This window comes from Phaseolus vulgaris, chromosome 4 (genome assembly GCF_000499845.2).
Source record: "Phaseolus vulgaris cultivar G19833 chromosome 4, P. vulgaris v2.0, whole genome shotgun sequence".
In the NCBI taxonomy this organism is placed as follows: domain Eukaryota; kingdom Viridiplantae; phylum Streptophyta; class Magnoliopsida; order Fabales; family Fabaceae; genus Phaseolus; species Phaseolus vulgaris.
In genome coordinates this window covers 32,564,762-32,582,881 of record NC_023756.2, presented here as the reverse complement: position 1 = coordinate 32,582,881, position 18,120 = coordinate 32,564,762, and the positions used below count along the sequence as shown (strand labels likewise).

The 18,120-nt window shown below is 36.1% G+C and overlaps 2 protein-coding genes across 4 annotated transcripts; both read right to left on the bottom strand.

Annotated features, from left to right (window-relative positions):
- Positions 1–1,579: 1,579 nt before the first annotated feature.
- LOC137838673 (uncharacterized) lies at positions 1,580–2,628 on the bottom strand. Its single transcript, XM_068647906.1, has 2 exons — positions 2,456–2,628; positions 1,580–2,369 (listed from the first exon to the last, which is right to left on the bottom strand). The coding sequence occupies exons 1-2, from the start codon at positions 2,626–2,628 to the stop codon at positions 1,580–1,582; spliced, it is 963 nt and encodes a 320-aa protein (XP_068504007.1).
- Positions 2,629–9,524: 6,896 nt separating this feature from the next.
- Positions 9,525–17,080, bottom strand: LOC137837536 (SPX domain-containing membrane protein At4g22990-like). Of its 3 annotated transcripts, XM_068646556.1 has the most exons (12): positions 16,771–16,954; positions 16,577–16,670; positions 16,219–16,312; positions 16,006–16,126; positions 15,466–15,777; positions 15,019–15,123; positions 14,417–14,871; positions 13,799–14,100; positions 12,326–12,501; positions 11,226–11,416; positions 10,860–10,993; positions 9,525–10,075 (listed from the first exon to the last, which is right to left on the bottom strand). In XM_068646556.1, exons 3-12 carry the CDS (start codon positions 16,269–16,271, stop codon positions 9,837–9,839), a joined length of 2,088 nt encoding a protein of 695 aa, XP_068502657.1. In that variant the 5' UTR covers positions 16,272–16,312; positions 16,577–16,670; positions 16,771–16,954; the 3' UTR covers positions 9,525–9,836. The 3 variants fall into 3 exon arrangements, with proteins under 3 accessions (XP_068502657.1, XP_068502656.1, XP_068502658.1); XM_068646555.1 differs by lacking the exon at positions 16,577–16,670 and having other exon boundaries at positions 16,813–17,080; XM_068646557.1 differs by lacking the exon at positions 16,577–16,670 and having other exon boundaries at positions 16,771–16,953.
- Between the last annotated feature and the right edge of the window lie 1,040 nt (positions 17,081–18,120).

The following is an 18,120-nucleotide window of genomic DNA, read 5'->3' as shown; positions in this document are numbered from 1 at the left end:
GATTTCTGACAAGTCAAGCAAGCAGCTACAAACTAGCTACATCATTCTTCATGCCATGCCACCAATAAAACTTCTTGAGATCTTGATACATCTTGGTCATTCCTGGATGTAAACTGAGTTTACTTTAATGACCTTCAGATAACATTGTTTGCTTTAGTTCATTATCTTCTGGTATGCATATTCTATTTTTTAATCTCAAAATACCATCCACTCCTAAATAGAAGTCTTTAGCTTTGTCAGTATTTAATAAGCTCATGAAGTTCTTCAATTTTGAATCTTCCAACTGTTTCTCCTTCACCTTCTTTAGAAATTCATTAGTTATAACAATTGTATTACAACTAATGCAATTTGAAGACATGGAAACCTCCAAACTCATATTCCTGAAATCTTCAATCAATGCTAGCTCTCTAATCATAAGCGACGACATTTGTATTTTTTTACGACTCAACGCATCTGCAACAACATTTGCCTTCCCATGATGGTATATTAGCTGCAAATCATAGTCTTTTAAAAATTCGATCCACCTCCTCTGCCTCATATTAAGCTCATTTTGATCAAACAAATACCTCAAGCTTTTATGATCACTAAACACATCAAAACTAATTCCATAAAGAAAATGTCTCCATATTTTTAAAGCAAAGACAACTGCTGCCAATTCTAGATCATGAGTTGGATAATTTTTTTCATGCACCTTTAACTGACGAGAAGCATAGGCAACAACTTTCTTATTCTGCATTAGAACACAACCCAATCCCTGATAGGAAGCATCATAGAAAACTTCAAAAGACATATTGGTATCAGGGATTGTCAATACAGGAGCATTAGTCAACCTTCTTTTCAACTCTTAAAAGCTTCTCTCACATTGTTCAGTCCATGCAAAAGGATGATCATTTCTAGTCAATTGGGTCAAAGGTGCCACTATTTTAGAAAAGCCTTCTATAAATCTCCTGTAATATCCTGCTAACCTGACAAAGCTTCTAATTTTTGTAAGTATTTTAGGACGTTCCCACTGAAGTACAACTTCCACTTTAGAAGGATCTACTGATATTCCTTGTGCAGAGATGACATGTCCTAAAATTTGTATTTCTGACATCCAGAAGTCACATTTTGAAAGTTTATCATATAACTATTTTTCTCTCAAAATGTTCAGGACGGTTCTAAGATGTTATGCATGTTCTTCCCTTGTACGAGAATAGATCAAGATGTCATCTATGAACACTACCACAAACTTATCAAGAAAAGGTCTGAATATCCGATTCATATAATCCATGAAAATAGCTGGAGCATTAGTCACACCAAATGGCATAACCAGAAATTCATAGTGACCATACCTTGATCTAAAAGCAGTCTTCTGAACATCTTCCGCTTTTACTAAAATTTGGTGATAACCTGAGCGCATATCTATCTTAGAAAAGACAATTGCCCCATGCAACTGATCCATCAGGTCATCAATTCTATGAAGAGGATATTTATTTTTTATTGTTAACTTGTTTAATTGTCTATAATCTATGCATAGACGTGACGAACCATCCTTCTTCTCCACTAATAGCACTGGAGCTCCCCATGGAGAAACACTTGGTCAAATGAATTGCTTCTCCAATAAGTCTTCTAGTTGTTCCTTCAATTCAGCTAACTCTACTGGTGCCATTCGGTATGGAGAAATTGACACAGGGCCTGCTCCAGGAATCAAGTCTATTGCAAACTCTATCTCTCTTTTAGGTGGAAGTTCAGGAATCTCATCAGGAAATACATCCATAAACTCCTGAACTACAAACATATCTTTTTGTACTTTATCAATAACTATAGAACAAGCCAAGAGCATAAAACATTTTGCACCTTCTTGTATCTCTCTCTTAAACTGATGAGTTGAGATAATCTGCATTCTTTCTAATCCAGGGAAAATTAACTTCTTCCGACCGCAATCTATAAGGATATGATTAACAGAAAACCAATTCATTCCCAATATAACCTCCAAATCTTTTAGAGGTATACAAATCATGTTGATTTTGTATCTCTGCCCATCTATAATTACTGGACACTCAGCACACATGGAAGAAGTTACTATAATACCTTTTGTTGGTGTAGATACCACCAACTCAATTTCTAACTCTCGGACTAGCAACTTAAGTTTCTTAGCACAATCAAAAGATATAAAAGAATGGGTTGCCCCAGAATCAAACAATATAGATAATTGTGTTCCAATGATAGAACAAATACCTCTAACAAGGCTATCGGACTGCGAAGCTTTAGCTCCACTAATGGCAAAAACTCTACCAGTAACTCTGGCTTTATGATTATTATTTTGCTGCACTCCAGTAATATTTGGGACTAGAAGTCTGGCACGACAGTCCTTCGTAGCATGACCATATCTATGGCATTTATCACATGTAACGTTTAGCACTGGATGAGGACAAAATTTAACTATGTGTTCCCCACCACATCTAAAACATTTGACATTTGTAGCAACTGAGAAGTAGGCCCTCCCACTTCAGGCTTAGCAAGTCTACTACTACTTTTCAAACTCTCCACTAGAGCAAGGAAATCTCTAATAGTCATAGGAATCACCACTTCTTTAAGCTCTTGCTTCAACCCAAACTCAAATTTTCTACATCTCCAAGCCTCAGTCATGGTCTGGGTGTAGAATCTAGCTAGGTGTTTTAACCTAGTAGCATATTCAGTGACTGAAAGATTTCCTTGTTCCAGCTGCATGAATTCAATTTCTTTTGCATATCTGACACTATTAGGAAAATACTCCTCTAGGAATCTTACTTTGAAGTTCTGCCAAGTGGCATCTTCTCCTCTATCTTCCATCATTTGCTTCATGCCTATCCACCAGAATTCAATTTCTCTAGTTAGTACATAAATGGCATAGGATAACTTTCTCTCTTCAGGGCATTGAGTAGTTTCAAAGATTTTTTCTATGTCTCTCACCCATTGGTCTGCTTCATCTGGTTTTACCTTCCCATTAAACTTGGGTGGATTGTGTCTCAAAAAATCCTCCAGACTAAAGGTATGGGGTTATTGATGAAGTTGAGACGCTTCAGCTACTAATTTAGTTGTTTCTAATTGATGAAGGGCGGCCTGATGTTGTTGTGCCATAGTAGCACTCTGTTGTTGCAAGGTTTTTGCCATCATCTCTATTGCATGAGCTAAGTTGGGCATATCTACTGGTGGAGGAGGAGTATGTGGTCTACGTGCCATCTTCTAAGCACATAGAGAATTGGATTAGAAATTACTAAAAATTTCCAACTACAACTTTAAGACAAATTAACTTCAAAGAAATAATCATACGAAACAAGTAAAAATCAATCAAAACTTATCTCTAAAAAGTACTCTAGCTACTTAGAATTAAGATAGAAAATAATCTTGATCTAGTCATGAGTGTGCACCCTCACCACTCTATCAAGATTCTTTTCATTCTTAATACTTTCATCTTTATTCATAACAATTAATTTGACTCGAACACAAACAAGATTTCAAGAAAAACAACTTTTTCAAACATCTTATTAGAAACTTTTAACTAAGTCTTGAGGCTACACTTAAACAAAAATCTACACGCAGGAGAAACAGAATAAACCCACTACCCTCAGGTTATCCTCAACAACGAAGCTTTGGAACCGAGGACGGTTCATTGGATTTCCACTGGAATCATGGCATCTGGCCCATTATTGTACTAGTTGGGCGTGGCTCCAACCCGAACACTTAGGCGTGTTAACTTAGTTAGTCAGACCTATTTGGGGAAGGACCAAGCTCGGCCCAAAACGGAATGATAGGCCCAGTGGTACGCCAAAAGGTTGGCTCAAACAGATAAAGCCCATTTTGAAAAGATGATTAACGTAAGGATGATTGTGCGTCCTAGCATATTGAAGTTAAACGTTTAAGCTCGGCCGAATAGATGATAGGGCCCAATGCACATCAGGTGGTCAACCCAAGTAGATGTAAGTCGGTAATAAAAAGATAATAAGGATAAACAGAGGAAAACCCAAATTAGTTGGGTACAGATATTTTTCTAAAATTCAGTAAACCTTGAAATTGACAAGGACGACTGTCAGGGGCTCCCTGAGGATGACTACATCGAGGTCATGCATATCAGCTTGGTGGACACTTGGCAAACACCATATACATGATATCTTGTCGATGGTTTGCTCCCCTCTAAGCCCTCATAAGCCAAGAGCATCAATAGGAATGCGAATCGATATACTCTGGTGGATGGTCGTCTTTTTCGTTAAGGCTATACGCATCCACTACTCGCCTGTGTAAGTAGAGACCAATGCATGCGAATAATGTCCGAGCTCCACGAGGGCATTTGTGGAAATCACATTGGTGGACGAGCCCTCTCTTTAAAGGCTATCCGAGCAGAGTATTATTGGTCGACGATGAAGGAAGACTGTGGGAAGTATATCAGAATGAGTGAACAATGTCAGAAACATGTCGATTGGAGTCACTCACCACCTGAGGAGCTGCAATGGCCTTTCCATACTTGGGAATAGATATTTTAGGCCATTTCCCGTTAGCTCTACGACAAATGGAATACTTCATCATCGCCATTGAGTATTTTACTAAGTGGATTGAAGTTGAGTTAGTTGTGCAGATAACCACTCACAAAGTCCAACATTTTGTATGGAAGAATATTGTACGTTGTTTTGGAGTTCCCAGGCATCTGGTGTCTAACAATGGGACCCAATTTGCCAATCGGTAGCTCGGGAAGCTATGCACAGAGCTTGGAGTTAAACAAATTTTTGCCTCGGTGGAACATCCCCAAACAAATGGCCAGGCCGAGTCTGCCAACAGGTTCTTGCAGAGGTCTAAAAAGGAGAGTTGAAAAACCGAAAGGGGTTTGGTCAACAACAAAGTTGACACATTTCAGTTTGGTGTATGGGTCAGATGCCATGATACTAGTAGAAGTATCAGAGCCCTTAGGTTTCAAAGTTTTGTTGCTGAAGAGTCCAACGAGGGAAGGAGAATCAACTTAGATTTGTTGGAGGAGGCACGTAACCGCACCCACATAAACTCAGAAGCCTTGAAGAGAAAAGTAGAGGCGAGGCACAAAACTAAGTCGAAGCTTCGACAATTCAAGGTAGCCGACTTGGTGATGAGAAAATCCCACACTTATCAGATTGAGAACAAGCTGTCTTCCAAGTGGACGGGGCCATATCGAGTAATCGAGGTCCTCGGCAATAGAGCATACAGGTTAGAAACTCTAGACGGGCAAATCATCTCGCAGACATGGAATGTAGCGAGCCTCGAGTTTTATTTTAGTTAAAGGGTTTGTTTGTTTGTGTCTTGAACATTTACGTTCTCTTTTGAGGTGACACTCTTTTTCCTCTTAAAGGGGTTTTTTAATGAGGTCGCCCACAAATAAAATTCGTTAATTGGAAATTTATGAGCAGATAATTGTCCGAGTAGGCATGGTAAGACAACCTAACTTTGAATAGACGTTGTTACCCGGACAGGCACCCTGCGATGACGATGTTTGAGTAAGCATGGTAAGACAACCTAACTCAGAACAGATGTTGTTACCCGAGCAGGCGCCCTGTGATGACGATGTTTGAGTAAGCATGGTAAGACGACCTGGCTCGAAATAGACGTTGTTATCGAAGCAGGCGCCCTACGATGACGATGTTTGAGTAAGCATTGTAAGACGACCTAGCTCGGAACAGACGTTGTTACCCGAGCAAGCGCCCTGTGATGATGATGTTTGAATAAGCATGATAAAACGACCTAGCTCATAACAGACATTGTTACCCGAGCAGGCACCCTACGATGACGATGTTTGAGTAAGCATGGTAAGACGACCTAGCTCGAAACAGATATTGTTACCCGAGTGGGTGTCCTATGTTTGGTAAAATTTCTTGGCGAGATGTGTCAAGCTAACCAGTAATGCAGGTAAAAGTTGGAGCAGCTAATGGTTTGACCGACCTAAAAGGGTGTCATCCATCAAGATTTAATGTGTTAGCTAAAAAACTATTGTCGTCGCTTTCATCTCGCTCAGGTTAGCAAAATCGTGTTGTGTTAAGTTATGATGCGCTTGGTATGCGAAGTAAATTTATTTGGTAAGGTCATTTTGTGGATGCATTTATATGGTATAGATAAGGCTATCAACGATGTAAAAGGGCACAATTAAGGGAAAATCACGAGTTTAAAATAAATAAAATGTTAACATACCTATGTCTTGTCTGAGTTCAAACATTAAAATACACACTTAGGAAGATGTACAAAACGATTACCAAATCCCAATATTAAATGCATACTTCAAAATAAAATAAGGTTCGTAATATCATAGGTTAAAAGTTTTCCACAAGTTTTCCATCAATTATACTTTTGCATAGGCTCAGCTCGGAGAAGTCCATTGTGGGGTGGACGACGGCTACCTACTCTAAAGCAGTCTCAAACCCGACGATGTAGGATTGAGTTGCGTTGTCTTTGAAAGAGTCAACCACCTTGGAGAACACCTTCTCCTTGCGCACCATCTCCTCTTCTTTTTCTTTCTTCAAGACCTAGACCTCATGGGAGAGTTTTTTCTTCTCCTCGACCAAAGCGAGTCCTTCTTGGGTCTTGTTGGCAAGCTCCAAACCCAAACGGCCAACCTCGGGCTAAGGTGCTCGACCTCTTCTTAGAGTTTATGAGTTAAGGTTCTCCTAAGAGGTAAGGTTTAGGAGAGGTGTGCTGATGTAGGCTTTGAGAGCGCCCGAAAGGTACTCTTTTATCAAAAGGGTTGGTATGTTGAAGACTACTTTAAGGTTCTCTAAATGTTCACACATACCTCGTTCCCTTGAGGACAGGTCTTCCAGATGCCGAGCACTCTGGTATCGGTGGTTAGGCAACCAATATAAAGGGAAGCCATCCAACAAAGATAGATCCCCGGTTGAGGCACGAACCTTTATAAACCGACCCTTGAAGATTTTGTAAGAGGATTGAAATAGGGTAAGCAGACCTCCGCTAGGAATGCCATTTAGAGAGACCTACAATTGTCGACTAGAGTGTTTGAGTTCAAAGAAATAAAACAAAACTTACACGGTCAGCAAAATGTCGAGCTATGAGCACAAAATAATAAATGCCCAACTATTCAGATGCAGCTGGGCAGGAGCTACATTGAACTCGGTTAGCAATTTTTTTTCGAAGATTGACAGGGGGAGAAGCAGTAAAACCTTAGTAAAAAAGGTGGCATAGAAAAAGCATAACGACCCCTCAAGATCCAATGACTCGTCACTATATGCAGGTTCTCCCTCCCTATAGATTACGACCTTGACTAAAGATTGGTCCATTTTACATAACGCCCCCGGTTCCCTTAACTCTCTAATTTTCGAGCGGGTGGTAAAAATAGAAGTTTCTTTAAGCAGTTCCTTTTTGGCTCAAGGGTAAGCAGAGCTATAACCTATCTCGAATGCAACTAAGACATGGAAGGCAATGGAAATACAAAACGCAGTTCATGAAAGCATATAAGTAGAACAGACTAGTCGAAGCATGGTAAAATGCATGGTCCAATTGAAATAAATAAACGAAAAAAGTGATCGATCAAAGAAGGCTTGAGTTAAATGTACTTGTTTTCTGGTGACTCACGACAATGCTAGGTGGTGCAGAGAAGGGGAGAGAATTTTGTTTTGCACAAGAGTGAAGGTAAATAAAGTGAGTTCGAAAAGGGAAGGCTGTTAATTTTGAAAAAAAAGAAGTCGAAACGGTAGGAACTCCACACCGTTGATGATTTGCCGTGTGTACACACCATATTTAGTATGGTGAAACGTTTTTTCAAAAGACACTTCGAAAATTATGTCTTAGCTACCCTTTGAGGGAAATGTCATGTCAGTCGCCGGTGCAAGTAAGCCTTTTCGCCTCACCAAGCTCGGCTCGAGGCTGGGGGGTTGTGTATTGGTCGGGTGTGCTCGGATCTCCGACTCGAGCACTTACGCGTGTTAACTCAGCTAGTCAGACCCATTTGGGGAAGGACCAAGCTCGGCCCAAAAGGGAATGATAGGCTCAGTGGTACGCCAAAAGGTCGGCTTGGACAAATAGAGCCCATTTTGAAGAGATGATTAACGTAAGGATGATTGTGCGTCCTGACATATTGAAGTTAAACGTTTAAGCTCGGACTAGTAGATGATAGGGCTCAATGCCACATCAGGTGGTCAGCCCAGGTAGTTGTAAGTCGATAATAAGGATAAACAAAGGAATACGTGAATTAGTTGGGTATAGATATTATTCTAAAATTCAGTAGAACAACTAGAGATAATGTTCTGCCTGTAACCATAAAATAAAGAGAATATTAATGGGATATCTTGATGTTTGTTAAACTCCTGAAGGGAGTTTTATGAATACTATAAAAGGGGCTTGAGACCCTGAGAAAAGGAGGTTGAAAATCGGGAGAGACTACGCTCATACAATTATTTTGTATTCAGTTTCTGATAGTTATATTCTCTCACTGACTGGATCGTCGAAATGTAATCAACAGGTGGAGCTCCTCTCACTGTGAATTATTAGCATCTCAAACCAAAAACAACAAAAAAGAAAAGTCATCCCGGAGTCCACCAACAAGGTCCGATCCATGTCAGGTGAGAACAATTATAATTTACTCCTCGTATTAAAACACATCAAGAATTTTCATTTAGGTGAGGTCATTAGAAAATAAAATAAAAATTCAAGTTTTAAGCATAAAATAAAAATTATAACGTTGCATTATGCTATTTTGTAAGTGAAAAGATTACCTATTTTATCTTCTAAAGGTAAAAGTTTTACCTAACTCCACCGTAAACATCAATTTGTTATGGTTCAAAATAATTATGTAAGCTAGTGAGTTCAAGTGTTCCTTACCATCTGGAATACTTCATATTTACACGTATTTCCTCCTTATTTGTGTTCTTATCAATTTAAGTACTGAAAACAAATTTGAGAGGTAAGAGATATAAGATACCAGAAAAATTAGTTCCAACATCAAAAAAATTGTTGTTGGTTGAATTCCCAAAATTAAGAATTATCGTTTGAGAGGTAAAAGATATAACATACCAGAAAAATGAGTTCCAACATCAAAGAATTCAGTTGTTGGTTGAATTCCCAAAAATTTCGATAAAACAATTATCGTTCCTACTAATCTCACTAGACGTGACAAAGATGACACCCAAGAACTGAACACACCCATTGTTTAATGGGCAACTCGTGATTGACGAACGTGTCGCCTAAAGAGAGATGTTCTATTACCTAACTATTAGACCTTTGTTCTCAATACTACTTTGAAACGTCCGTTTCAACACGTGCTCGACTAGTCATGGTTGTCACCCTAAGTACGGAACGGTATACATTCCATTCACGAAAAAAAGATAAAAAATTATATTGTTTTGAAATTTACATAACAAAATTTTATTAAATTTTAAAATTCATAAAAATATAAACGTATATAATGAAATATATAATTAAGCATGGTAATTTTTATAAATAAATCTAAATTGAACCAATAATTAATATAACAAATAATTCAACTCTTGCATGTGAACACTCGCCATATACAGAGTGGAAACTAAAGGCAAACCAAGAGATAATAACAAGCATTTCATTTCATTTCTATCATTCAGAGATCTATTATCAAAAGATAACAAAGCAATTCATCTCTACAGCAAAAAGATAATATGACAATACAGAAATCCATGCTAATAAGAAATACAAATGTGCACAATCTACATAAAATGAGCCTAGCTACTTTTCCAACTTTATGGTGCCACTGAAGACTTTATTGATAAAAAATATTGAATGTAGGAAAGAATGCAGGGCCAATTGGTGAGGAGACTGACTGAGGTTTTGGTGAAGAACATTCTCCTCTTTTCATCTCAATCTCAGCCTCAGAAACAAATTCAATATAAAGAATTGTAGGTGAAGCAGGTTGCAAGGATGGAAGTTATGCAGATGAAGAGTGAAGGAATGAGGGTCACATTAAGGAGCATACTCTGACGCACATACCCTGCTAGGGTAATAGTTGCATCAGCAACCACCCTAGCAAGTGTCCCTGCCTCTGTAGACAAAAGTCCACCGTTATAGGTTCCACGAGAAAGCCTTGATGACATTACTCGCGAAAGCAGTGACAAGTTGACACCTGGAATGGATGAAAGTTAAAGGTTATACATATCAACTAAACTCTGGTATTGAAAACAAAAATATTAACACTAAATCAGCAACTACCAAAACCCTTTTGATATCATTTTATCAGCGGAAGTTATAACATTGTGTACTTGTCCCACTTGCATCAATAGTTCAGGTTTTGTGACTAAATGACCATCGATCATGGGTTATGCAGTTATAATTAAGCCAATAGTTTTGTCATCAAGCTTGATATATTACTTGGACAACTACAGAAGCGACACAAATGAGCCTTACAAAGCCCAACTTTTCATGAGCATTACAAATGAGTCTTGTCATTAAATTTTTAAAACAACAAATGGTGGAATTCATCAAAAGAAGTGACATAAAGTCTAAAGAAAATAATAGAGAATGAGATGGGGAATATGACAGCTTGAAGCTAAAAAAAAGTGATTTAGAAATCAGATATAGATAAGTATTGCCATATAACATCAACCACATTCTGGAATTGAATAGAACAAAGATCATGATGAAAAAGCGACCACATTCTCTTTTTATTGCCCCTATTCTAATAAATATAATACTGCTCCTGGTGCCTTAAGGTCAGAAATGTTTTATCAGTTTTATTACTGAAATTTCATGGTTTCACGTAATGGGGCAAAACATTATAGCCTAACTTCATTATGGACATATTCCTTACGAATGTAGGGCATACTAACAAATGTAGGGCATATCTTCCTATGCATTAACAATACAATCCTATCCATGATTATAAATAATAAAGGAAGATATGATCTTACCTTCAAGTACTTCTGCAGAAACAAATAAAAGGAGACCCGAACATATGTATTGTGGCTCAGAATATGGAAAGATTGCTTGGAAACTCAGTAGAACACCTATGAGAACCATGATTTCTGATGCCAACAGAATTTGCCTAAAACAGATTAAAAATAAGTAATCTTTCAGATACACGTGGAAAATATTTTAACAACTTTTAAGTCTCTAAATGGTTATTGTAACAGACTAAGAGTGAGGATCTAAATCTCTAGGAATTTTTTTCCTTTTTATTTTATTAAATATCCACAAGCGTTATCGGAAATCAAACTAAAGTATTAAGTGGGTTATGGATGACAACCAAATTAAGTATGAGTTTTATTAGACATTACCTGTCCTGAAACATGTTGCTTATATAGCTTCCGACAACAATATTTACAGGAAGAACTGTCAAGCCAAGGCAAGCAAGAAAAACTGCAACTGTGCTTGTAGACCAGTTGAAGTAATATGTTGTAACAACACTGGATTCCGATAGCAAAATCTCCATAACATATTTGAGCATGAAATATATCAATAATTGAACCTGGAGATGTTTCAAAAATTTGGTCAGGTAAATCATTTAAATTCCCAGTATTTTATCAAACCATCATCTTCCACTGTATAAGAATCATCTCAAGAAATGCTTGATGTTCAAATCATCTCGTAGACATGAGAGGAGAAAGGGTCCATCCTACAAAATTAGCTCCACTTTATGTGGTGATTCAAACATGCTAAGGAATTATTTTCAGAATTTTACTTATAGTTAAGTGAAGAAAAAGTCACTTTCCGAGCCAATTTTGTGGATTGAAATAAACTCACCCAAATTCTAGGCATCAAAATCTATCATAGATCCTTTATTTGGCCACATGCATTTGTCAGGCTCAAGGCAGAAGAAGTCTTGGGTGTGAGGGGAAATGTTGAAAAGTCACCTTAATTGCAATCATCTCTAGCCTGCCTAAGTTGCATCCTCTTTGGAGGTTGACCATATTACAACCTCAAGGGTGGTGGTTTAATCTCATATTAACCAGTAATATGACTAAAATAGAGCATATAAATGAGATGCAAACCTTAAGGCAGTGTTGTGGAATTGAGATTAGTTCAAACCCAAATTCTAAGAAACTTAATCATTATATTCAAAACTTCAAAAGTGAATCAGCTGTTAGGTTTAAGTGGCACTAATAAGTCTATTCCCGTTTCTTAGTTAGTAAACAGAAACTAGCTAGTATAATAAAATGCAATTAGCACCAGTTTAATTCCTCAAAGGTCCCATTTGAAATTAATTATTAGTAACTGTTTCATAGCTGAACAGGAACATGCATGTATCACTTTCACATCAATAATTAGTTTTCCATCTTAACACTAGCAATAACTTGAAGTTTATACATAAAACCCATATCATATTTTATCAATAGGAATCCAATAAAAATGTGGTGAAGGGAGGTTTCTCACAAACCTTCACAGAAGGTGTAAGGAGTCTATATGCTGCTACAATTGAATTGACCGGCTGGCGAGATTCCTCTGGAGCTTCTTCGCTATCATCACAATCTTGGTCAGCATCTTCATCTACCTTATTCTCTGAACTAACCAGCAATGGTTGTTTTAGGCCTTTTTCAAGTGTACTGTTTACTTCTGGACAGACGAAAAAGTACATCATTTTCTATTATTTGTATTGAGGCTCATCAGAATGATAAATATCGTGACAAAAAATACACTACATGTAACTACGACATAAGGTGAAGTAATAACGCAACCACATTGTTTTTATAAATATGAATGATGGGATTGATAGTAGACCATCGAGGCCAGAAATATTACCTGTTATTCCACCATTTGCACAGTATTTATATTTTTGCAGAAGAGTACCAATTGGCTAGATATGCATTCCAAAGACAGATGATAATATAGAGATTAATTGTTAAATCCTTTTTAAGATTTTAAGGACAATTTCCTCAATATGACTTGCTTAGTAGTTGTGATATGTATAGTGTAGAATATGAACAAAACACAAAGCAATTTAGCATAACATGTATTTTAACCGAAGTGGCACAAGTCAAAATTCACTCCAAATACCAATCAAACCTAAACAAAACAAGCGTAAAATTTACAAAGCTCCACTGTACTAAAGACGACACATACAAACATAGACATCTTATTGAGATTCTTAATGGATATAATATTCTAGTGTAATATAATGTAGCTAGGAAGCCTGGAATATGGAGATGTCATTGACATCCACAACCATTTCAACAGAAACTAACAAAATAAAACAAAATAGAATCAATTAGGGAGAGATCATTGTTTCAAGGGACAGTGTTGACATGCTGAGCACATTTACAACAATGGAAACGCGTACTTCATGATTTTTAAAATTTCCAAGTCCAGACAAATTAACCATTCAACCATTCAAATGATTCAGGATTAGATGTATTCAAAAACATAGGAGTAGCACCCATTGAACAGAATCTCACATTAAAGATAGTTGGAATAGGTTAATAGAAAACCAATAAAAAAAGTTGATCAGACAGAAAATAGCTGAATAAATAGGTGGAGTAGGAAAACCAATTAAAATATAATAGAAACCATTAGAAAGAACCAGATCTAAATGTCCTTTCTAAATATTACATTTTGATATAGGATAATGGCATCATTTGATCCATGCAGCCATCACATTATTGCTGCTAAAAGTCCCAATAGCCAAACTCTTTTGAACAGAAGCTTTTTTCCCCTCACTTTTGATGAACAAGAATATAATTGATTATGATTATAGCATACTATCATTTATTTGTAAGATTCTTAAATTAAACCAATAAACAGTGAGATATAGAGATTCATGATATTCAGAAAAATTGAGCCAAAAACTGGAGCAATCAAATACTTAAAAGTCTTAAACAATAAGTAGCAAGTTGATGCAACATAAGTCCAGTACCGTCATTTGATTGATGTGGTGTATGATCCTCTTCAGCTGCAAGAGAAGGTTCCTTAAAAGTGATCCACAACCATGCCAGATATACCAGCCAAGCAACAGCCATAACCCACCCAGGCAAGGTATTCTGATTAAATGTAAGCTTGTAAATCTTAAAATTAATTTGCAATATGCCAGCTAATGCAGGACCACAAGCCATTCCAAGCGCACTGGCACTAACAAAACCTGCTGATGCTTGCATGCGGATTTTCAATGGCACACAATCACTGATATATCGCCGATTAACAGCTCTGGCTGAACCAAATCTGTAATAACAGTCCAGTGTTACATAATAGCCTCAACATAATGGTAATCAGTGTATATACTTTTCACAATTTGTTCATAACATGAAAATAATGATATACTAAGATTCCTATTTTATAACCTGTTTTAATTCCAATTAGTATTAGCTTTTCCATAGAGCAAATTTACAAGGTCTCTTAGTCTGAATTGCTGAAAATGGTAGTAAGCCTAGTACTGAAACTAAGTGAAAGATTTTATCTTATCTAAAGTCAATGCACAATAAAACAAAGTATGGTCATCAAGTAATGGCAGGAGGATAAGAAATGAAAGATTGCTTACCCACATAAAAGGCGACCAATTAAGAGAACCCATATTGAACTAATATCATATGCCAAAGCATACAAGATATTTCCAAGAAAAAGAACTATGCTACTGAATACAAGAGGCCTAAAGTATGACTTGTTTGACCATGCACTAAAATACACTGATGAAAACACTTGTGCAACAGCCATTGCCCCAATCACGATACCACAAACTGTTGGTGCAGCTCCAAGGCTCATTGAGTAATCATCTGCTGTAGGGACAATAATATATGTATTGACCATATATAAAAATGTGTTTGCCAAGTTCAAGAGAAGAGACATAAAATTGTATCGTTGATCATCAACATGTTCCTCGGTAGGGCTAGGCAGCTCTTCTTGCATAATGAGCGCATGCTGCCCCAAAAAGTTAAGGAAGTTTGTTGAGTTAGTTAACCTATCAACGGCTGCATTTATTGAATCAACAACTGGATCCTGCATACAAGACCAAGTACATATTATGAAAAATCCCCACCAACCATGAGCTACTACCGCGTTGCCTATCTAGCAGCATGCCTGAGAACATTAAGAAAGAACATAAACAAAGTAAGCATAAGTGGAGTAAAGTGAATCAAAAGAGACCTGGAGAGGAAGGGTAGGCTGATCATAAATTGATAAGTAGCTCCCTTGACGATCCTGAAGTTCATGAAGATTGCGGGATAAAGCTCCCACAACAGCTCCCAATCCCTACAAAGTCCATATCAGTCAATCAATATTCATTTACTTAAACTATTGACTTTTGTGTAAGCTACATTAGTAGTTAGTTACAACAAATTAGTTCGTTAGCGATGTATTATTTCACTAGTTACTTGGCGCGTGGATAATTAGAGAATTAAGATATTTGTGAAACAATTGAGATCTTTGGGCATTGAGAGATGTAGACCCTTGATGTTCTGCAAGTTAGGCACCGCATGGTGGGGAGAAATCCCTGATTCTTTCTCATAAAATACCAGGTTTCTATCAACTACATGGGAATTCATTTGTTGTGTATTAATTCAGTAAAAGTCATGCTTGGACAAAATATATTACCACATGCTTGAACACTTGTTGCAGCTGGGAGTAAGGATGATTTGCACGAGTTTTGACATAGTAATCTGTGAATCTATAGCCAAAGCGTTTATCAAACTTCTTCAATATCTTTCGCAAACCAACAGCATTGATCTCGACAAAAAAGAGAAGCTTTAATAGATCTTGCCCCAATACTCTATAAGCTTCTCGTAATTCAATTATTCTGTTTATTTCAGGCTCCTCCTGAAGAGCATCGCGCTCCTCTCCAAGCTTTGCTATCCGGCTTGCCAAGAGCCCTTGTTGCTCCAACAGGAAAAGGACTATCTTCTCAATCTGAATAGCAACAAAAGGAAATTTTTGAAACAAATGTGTAGAGCATCTAAGATTCCCCAACAACATAACACAAAAACATTTTTTGATAACAGTTGTGATTCATTCTAAACAATAATTGCATCCATTCCTTAAGCATAACCAGAATCTAATTTAAGTATTCAAAGTAATGAAAAAGGATCCACCTCCATTCAGTATTGCACAATCATTCAACAAAGCAAACAGAAAAACCTGATTATCAAGCATTCGTGAGAAATCCTTGAGTACATGCCGCCGATCTTGAGTTCCAAGCTGGATTTGTTGGGCATATTGCCTAACTCGTTTCTTCATGAGTTTGTAGTTTATGTAATATCTGTAACAAAAAATCAAACTTATGAACCTGAAGTACCATTGACGCAGGGCTAATATTCAACTCAGAAGTTCAGAACCCCCAACACAACATACCCTTGCCATTCTTCAATTTGTCTGTCTTTCAACTTCTTCCCAAAGGCAACCATCTCTTTCAGCAATGGGAAAGACCGTGCTCAGTGAAAGCAAACTAAACCAATCAACCATTAAAAGGGATCAAACTCGTCACATCCAAACCAAAACCATGAAAATCAAAACAAGTACAGTTCAAAAGAAACCACTTTAATCAGGCACTTCACAACAAAAAACATGCTCTTAATCCAACATGCAACACAGTAATCTCTTTTCCTTTTTCTGCTAACAAAAATGCTAAAAGGCAATCTGGGAGAGACTGCCCGATTTCAAAGGGCCAAAGCATATTAAAAAAAATCAAAGGCACAAAAATGTTACTTACAAATTACTGGCAAACCAAAATTCACAACTTATGAATCTTCACACCTACTTCAATATGCATACTCAACAACATGTCACTAAAATGAATACGCAACCTTTACAGAAGAACCACACAACAAAACACACGTTACAAGAAAAAAATTAAACATGCATACTAAGAAGAAAAATGAAAGAATTTTTTTGAAATAAAATCACTTTAAAATATTGAAAAAGTGCGATTGAATCTGATGGCCGAACCGGGGTTTAGTAGCTTCCAGCTCAAACAAAAAAATACGATCTCTGTTTGTTTTTGTCTTTTTTTTCTGCTTTCGGACTTTGATTTTGTGGACGATTCTTAGCCACCAACAAACGGAACACTAACAAGAATCAGTATCACTCTTTTCCTCAATAAACAATCACTATTATATAATGGACGAAGATGGCTGAGATGCCAACACTAATAAAAAATAATAATAATAAATTAATAAAAGACGCTTAAAAAAATAAGAAGAAAAGCGAAATGGATGATTATTTTAGCTTTTTTTAACTATATTATAAGGATGGTTTGAGAATCTAGCTGATCATATTTAACAAAAATCTCTTTTTATTTATTTTTTTATTTTTTATTTTTTTTATTTCATTTAATCGGAGAAGAAAATGGGGAAAGAAAATTTAGAAATGAAACTTATTATCGAAAAAAAGAAAGAAATGATTGAGAAAAAAAAAGTAACAAAAAGACAAGGTGTGCCTCAATTAGGGTAGAGAACAGATAACAATAGATTTCGTGTTATTCATTAGCCGCCATAATTTAATTTCAAGTGTCTTTCACCGCAAAAAAAAAATAGAATAAAAACACTATTAGTACCATTTTAAAATTAAAATAGTTTAATTTCAAGTATCTTGAAAAAAAATTGAATTGGTCTCTAACTATATATTGTTTATTAATTTTGTTTTACTGAAATTACCTATAACTTAAGTAAAACTAAATGCAGGTTCATTAAATTGATTCAACAGATTTAATTGTAATTATCAAAATATTCAGGAACTTCCGTACTGTTTTACCCTATTTTAGTTTATACAAGACAAAAAAAAAGTACATGTGTATTTTATAATAACGGAATGTTTTTAAAATATTGTTAAAATTTAATATTTTCAACATTAAATTTATAGTTTATAGTATAATAATAACTGATTTCTGTTGAAATAAGATATTTTATAATGATGAATTTATTTTAATTAAGTTAAAATTAAAGACTTTTTTATACTTTTTATTAAAGGGAAAAAATCTTCAAAACACCCTAGTAGAAAATAACAGTCAAAAATATTTTTTAAGTTAGTCATTCTAAATTTATATTCAGATAGACATAATAACTTTATAAAGTAAGTTTCTTTATATTTGTCAAACATGTTATGATTGAAATTTGGAAAGAAATTAAAATGAAGGTTTGACTCAATTTTTTGAAAAAAAAAAAGATGAGGACAAAAAATAAACCAACTACTACTACTTAAATTGAATATAATAAAGTAAAGAAAATTGCATATATATATATATATATATATATATAT

Coding starts and splice junctions, on each gene's coding strand:
- LOC137838673 (XM_068647906.1), bottom strand. CDS start 2,628: ATGACTGAGGCTTGGAGATGTAGAAAATTTGAGTTTGGGTTGAAGCAA. Junction 2,370..2,455: donor ACTTCTCAGTTGCTACAAAT/GTCAAATGTTTT, acceptor TAAATGCCATAG/ATATGGTCATGCTACGAAGG.
- LOC137837536 (XM_068646555.1), bottom strand. CDS start 16,271: ATGGTTGCCTTTGGGAAGAAGTTGAAAGACAGACAAATTGAAGAATGG. Junction 16,127..16,218: donor CAAATTGAAGAATGGCAAGG/GTATGTTGTGTT, acceptor TTTTTGTTACAG/ATATTACATAAACTACAAAC. Junction 15,124..15,465: donor AACAAGTGTTCAAGCATGTG/GTAATATATTTT, acceptor TGGACTTTGTAG/GGATTGGGAGCTGTTGTGGG.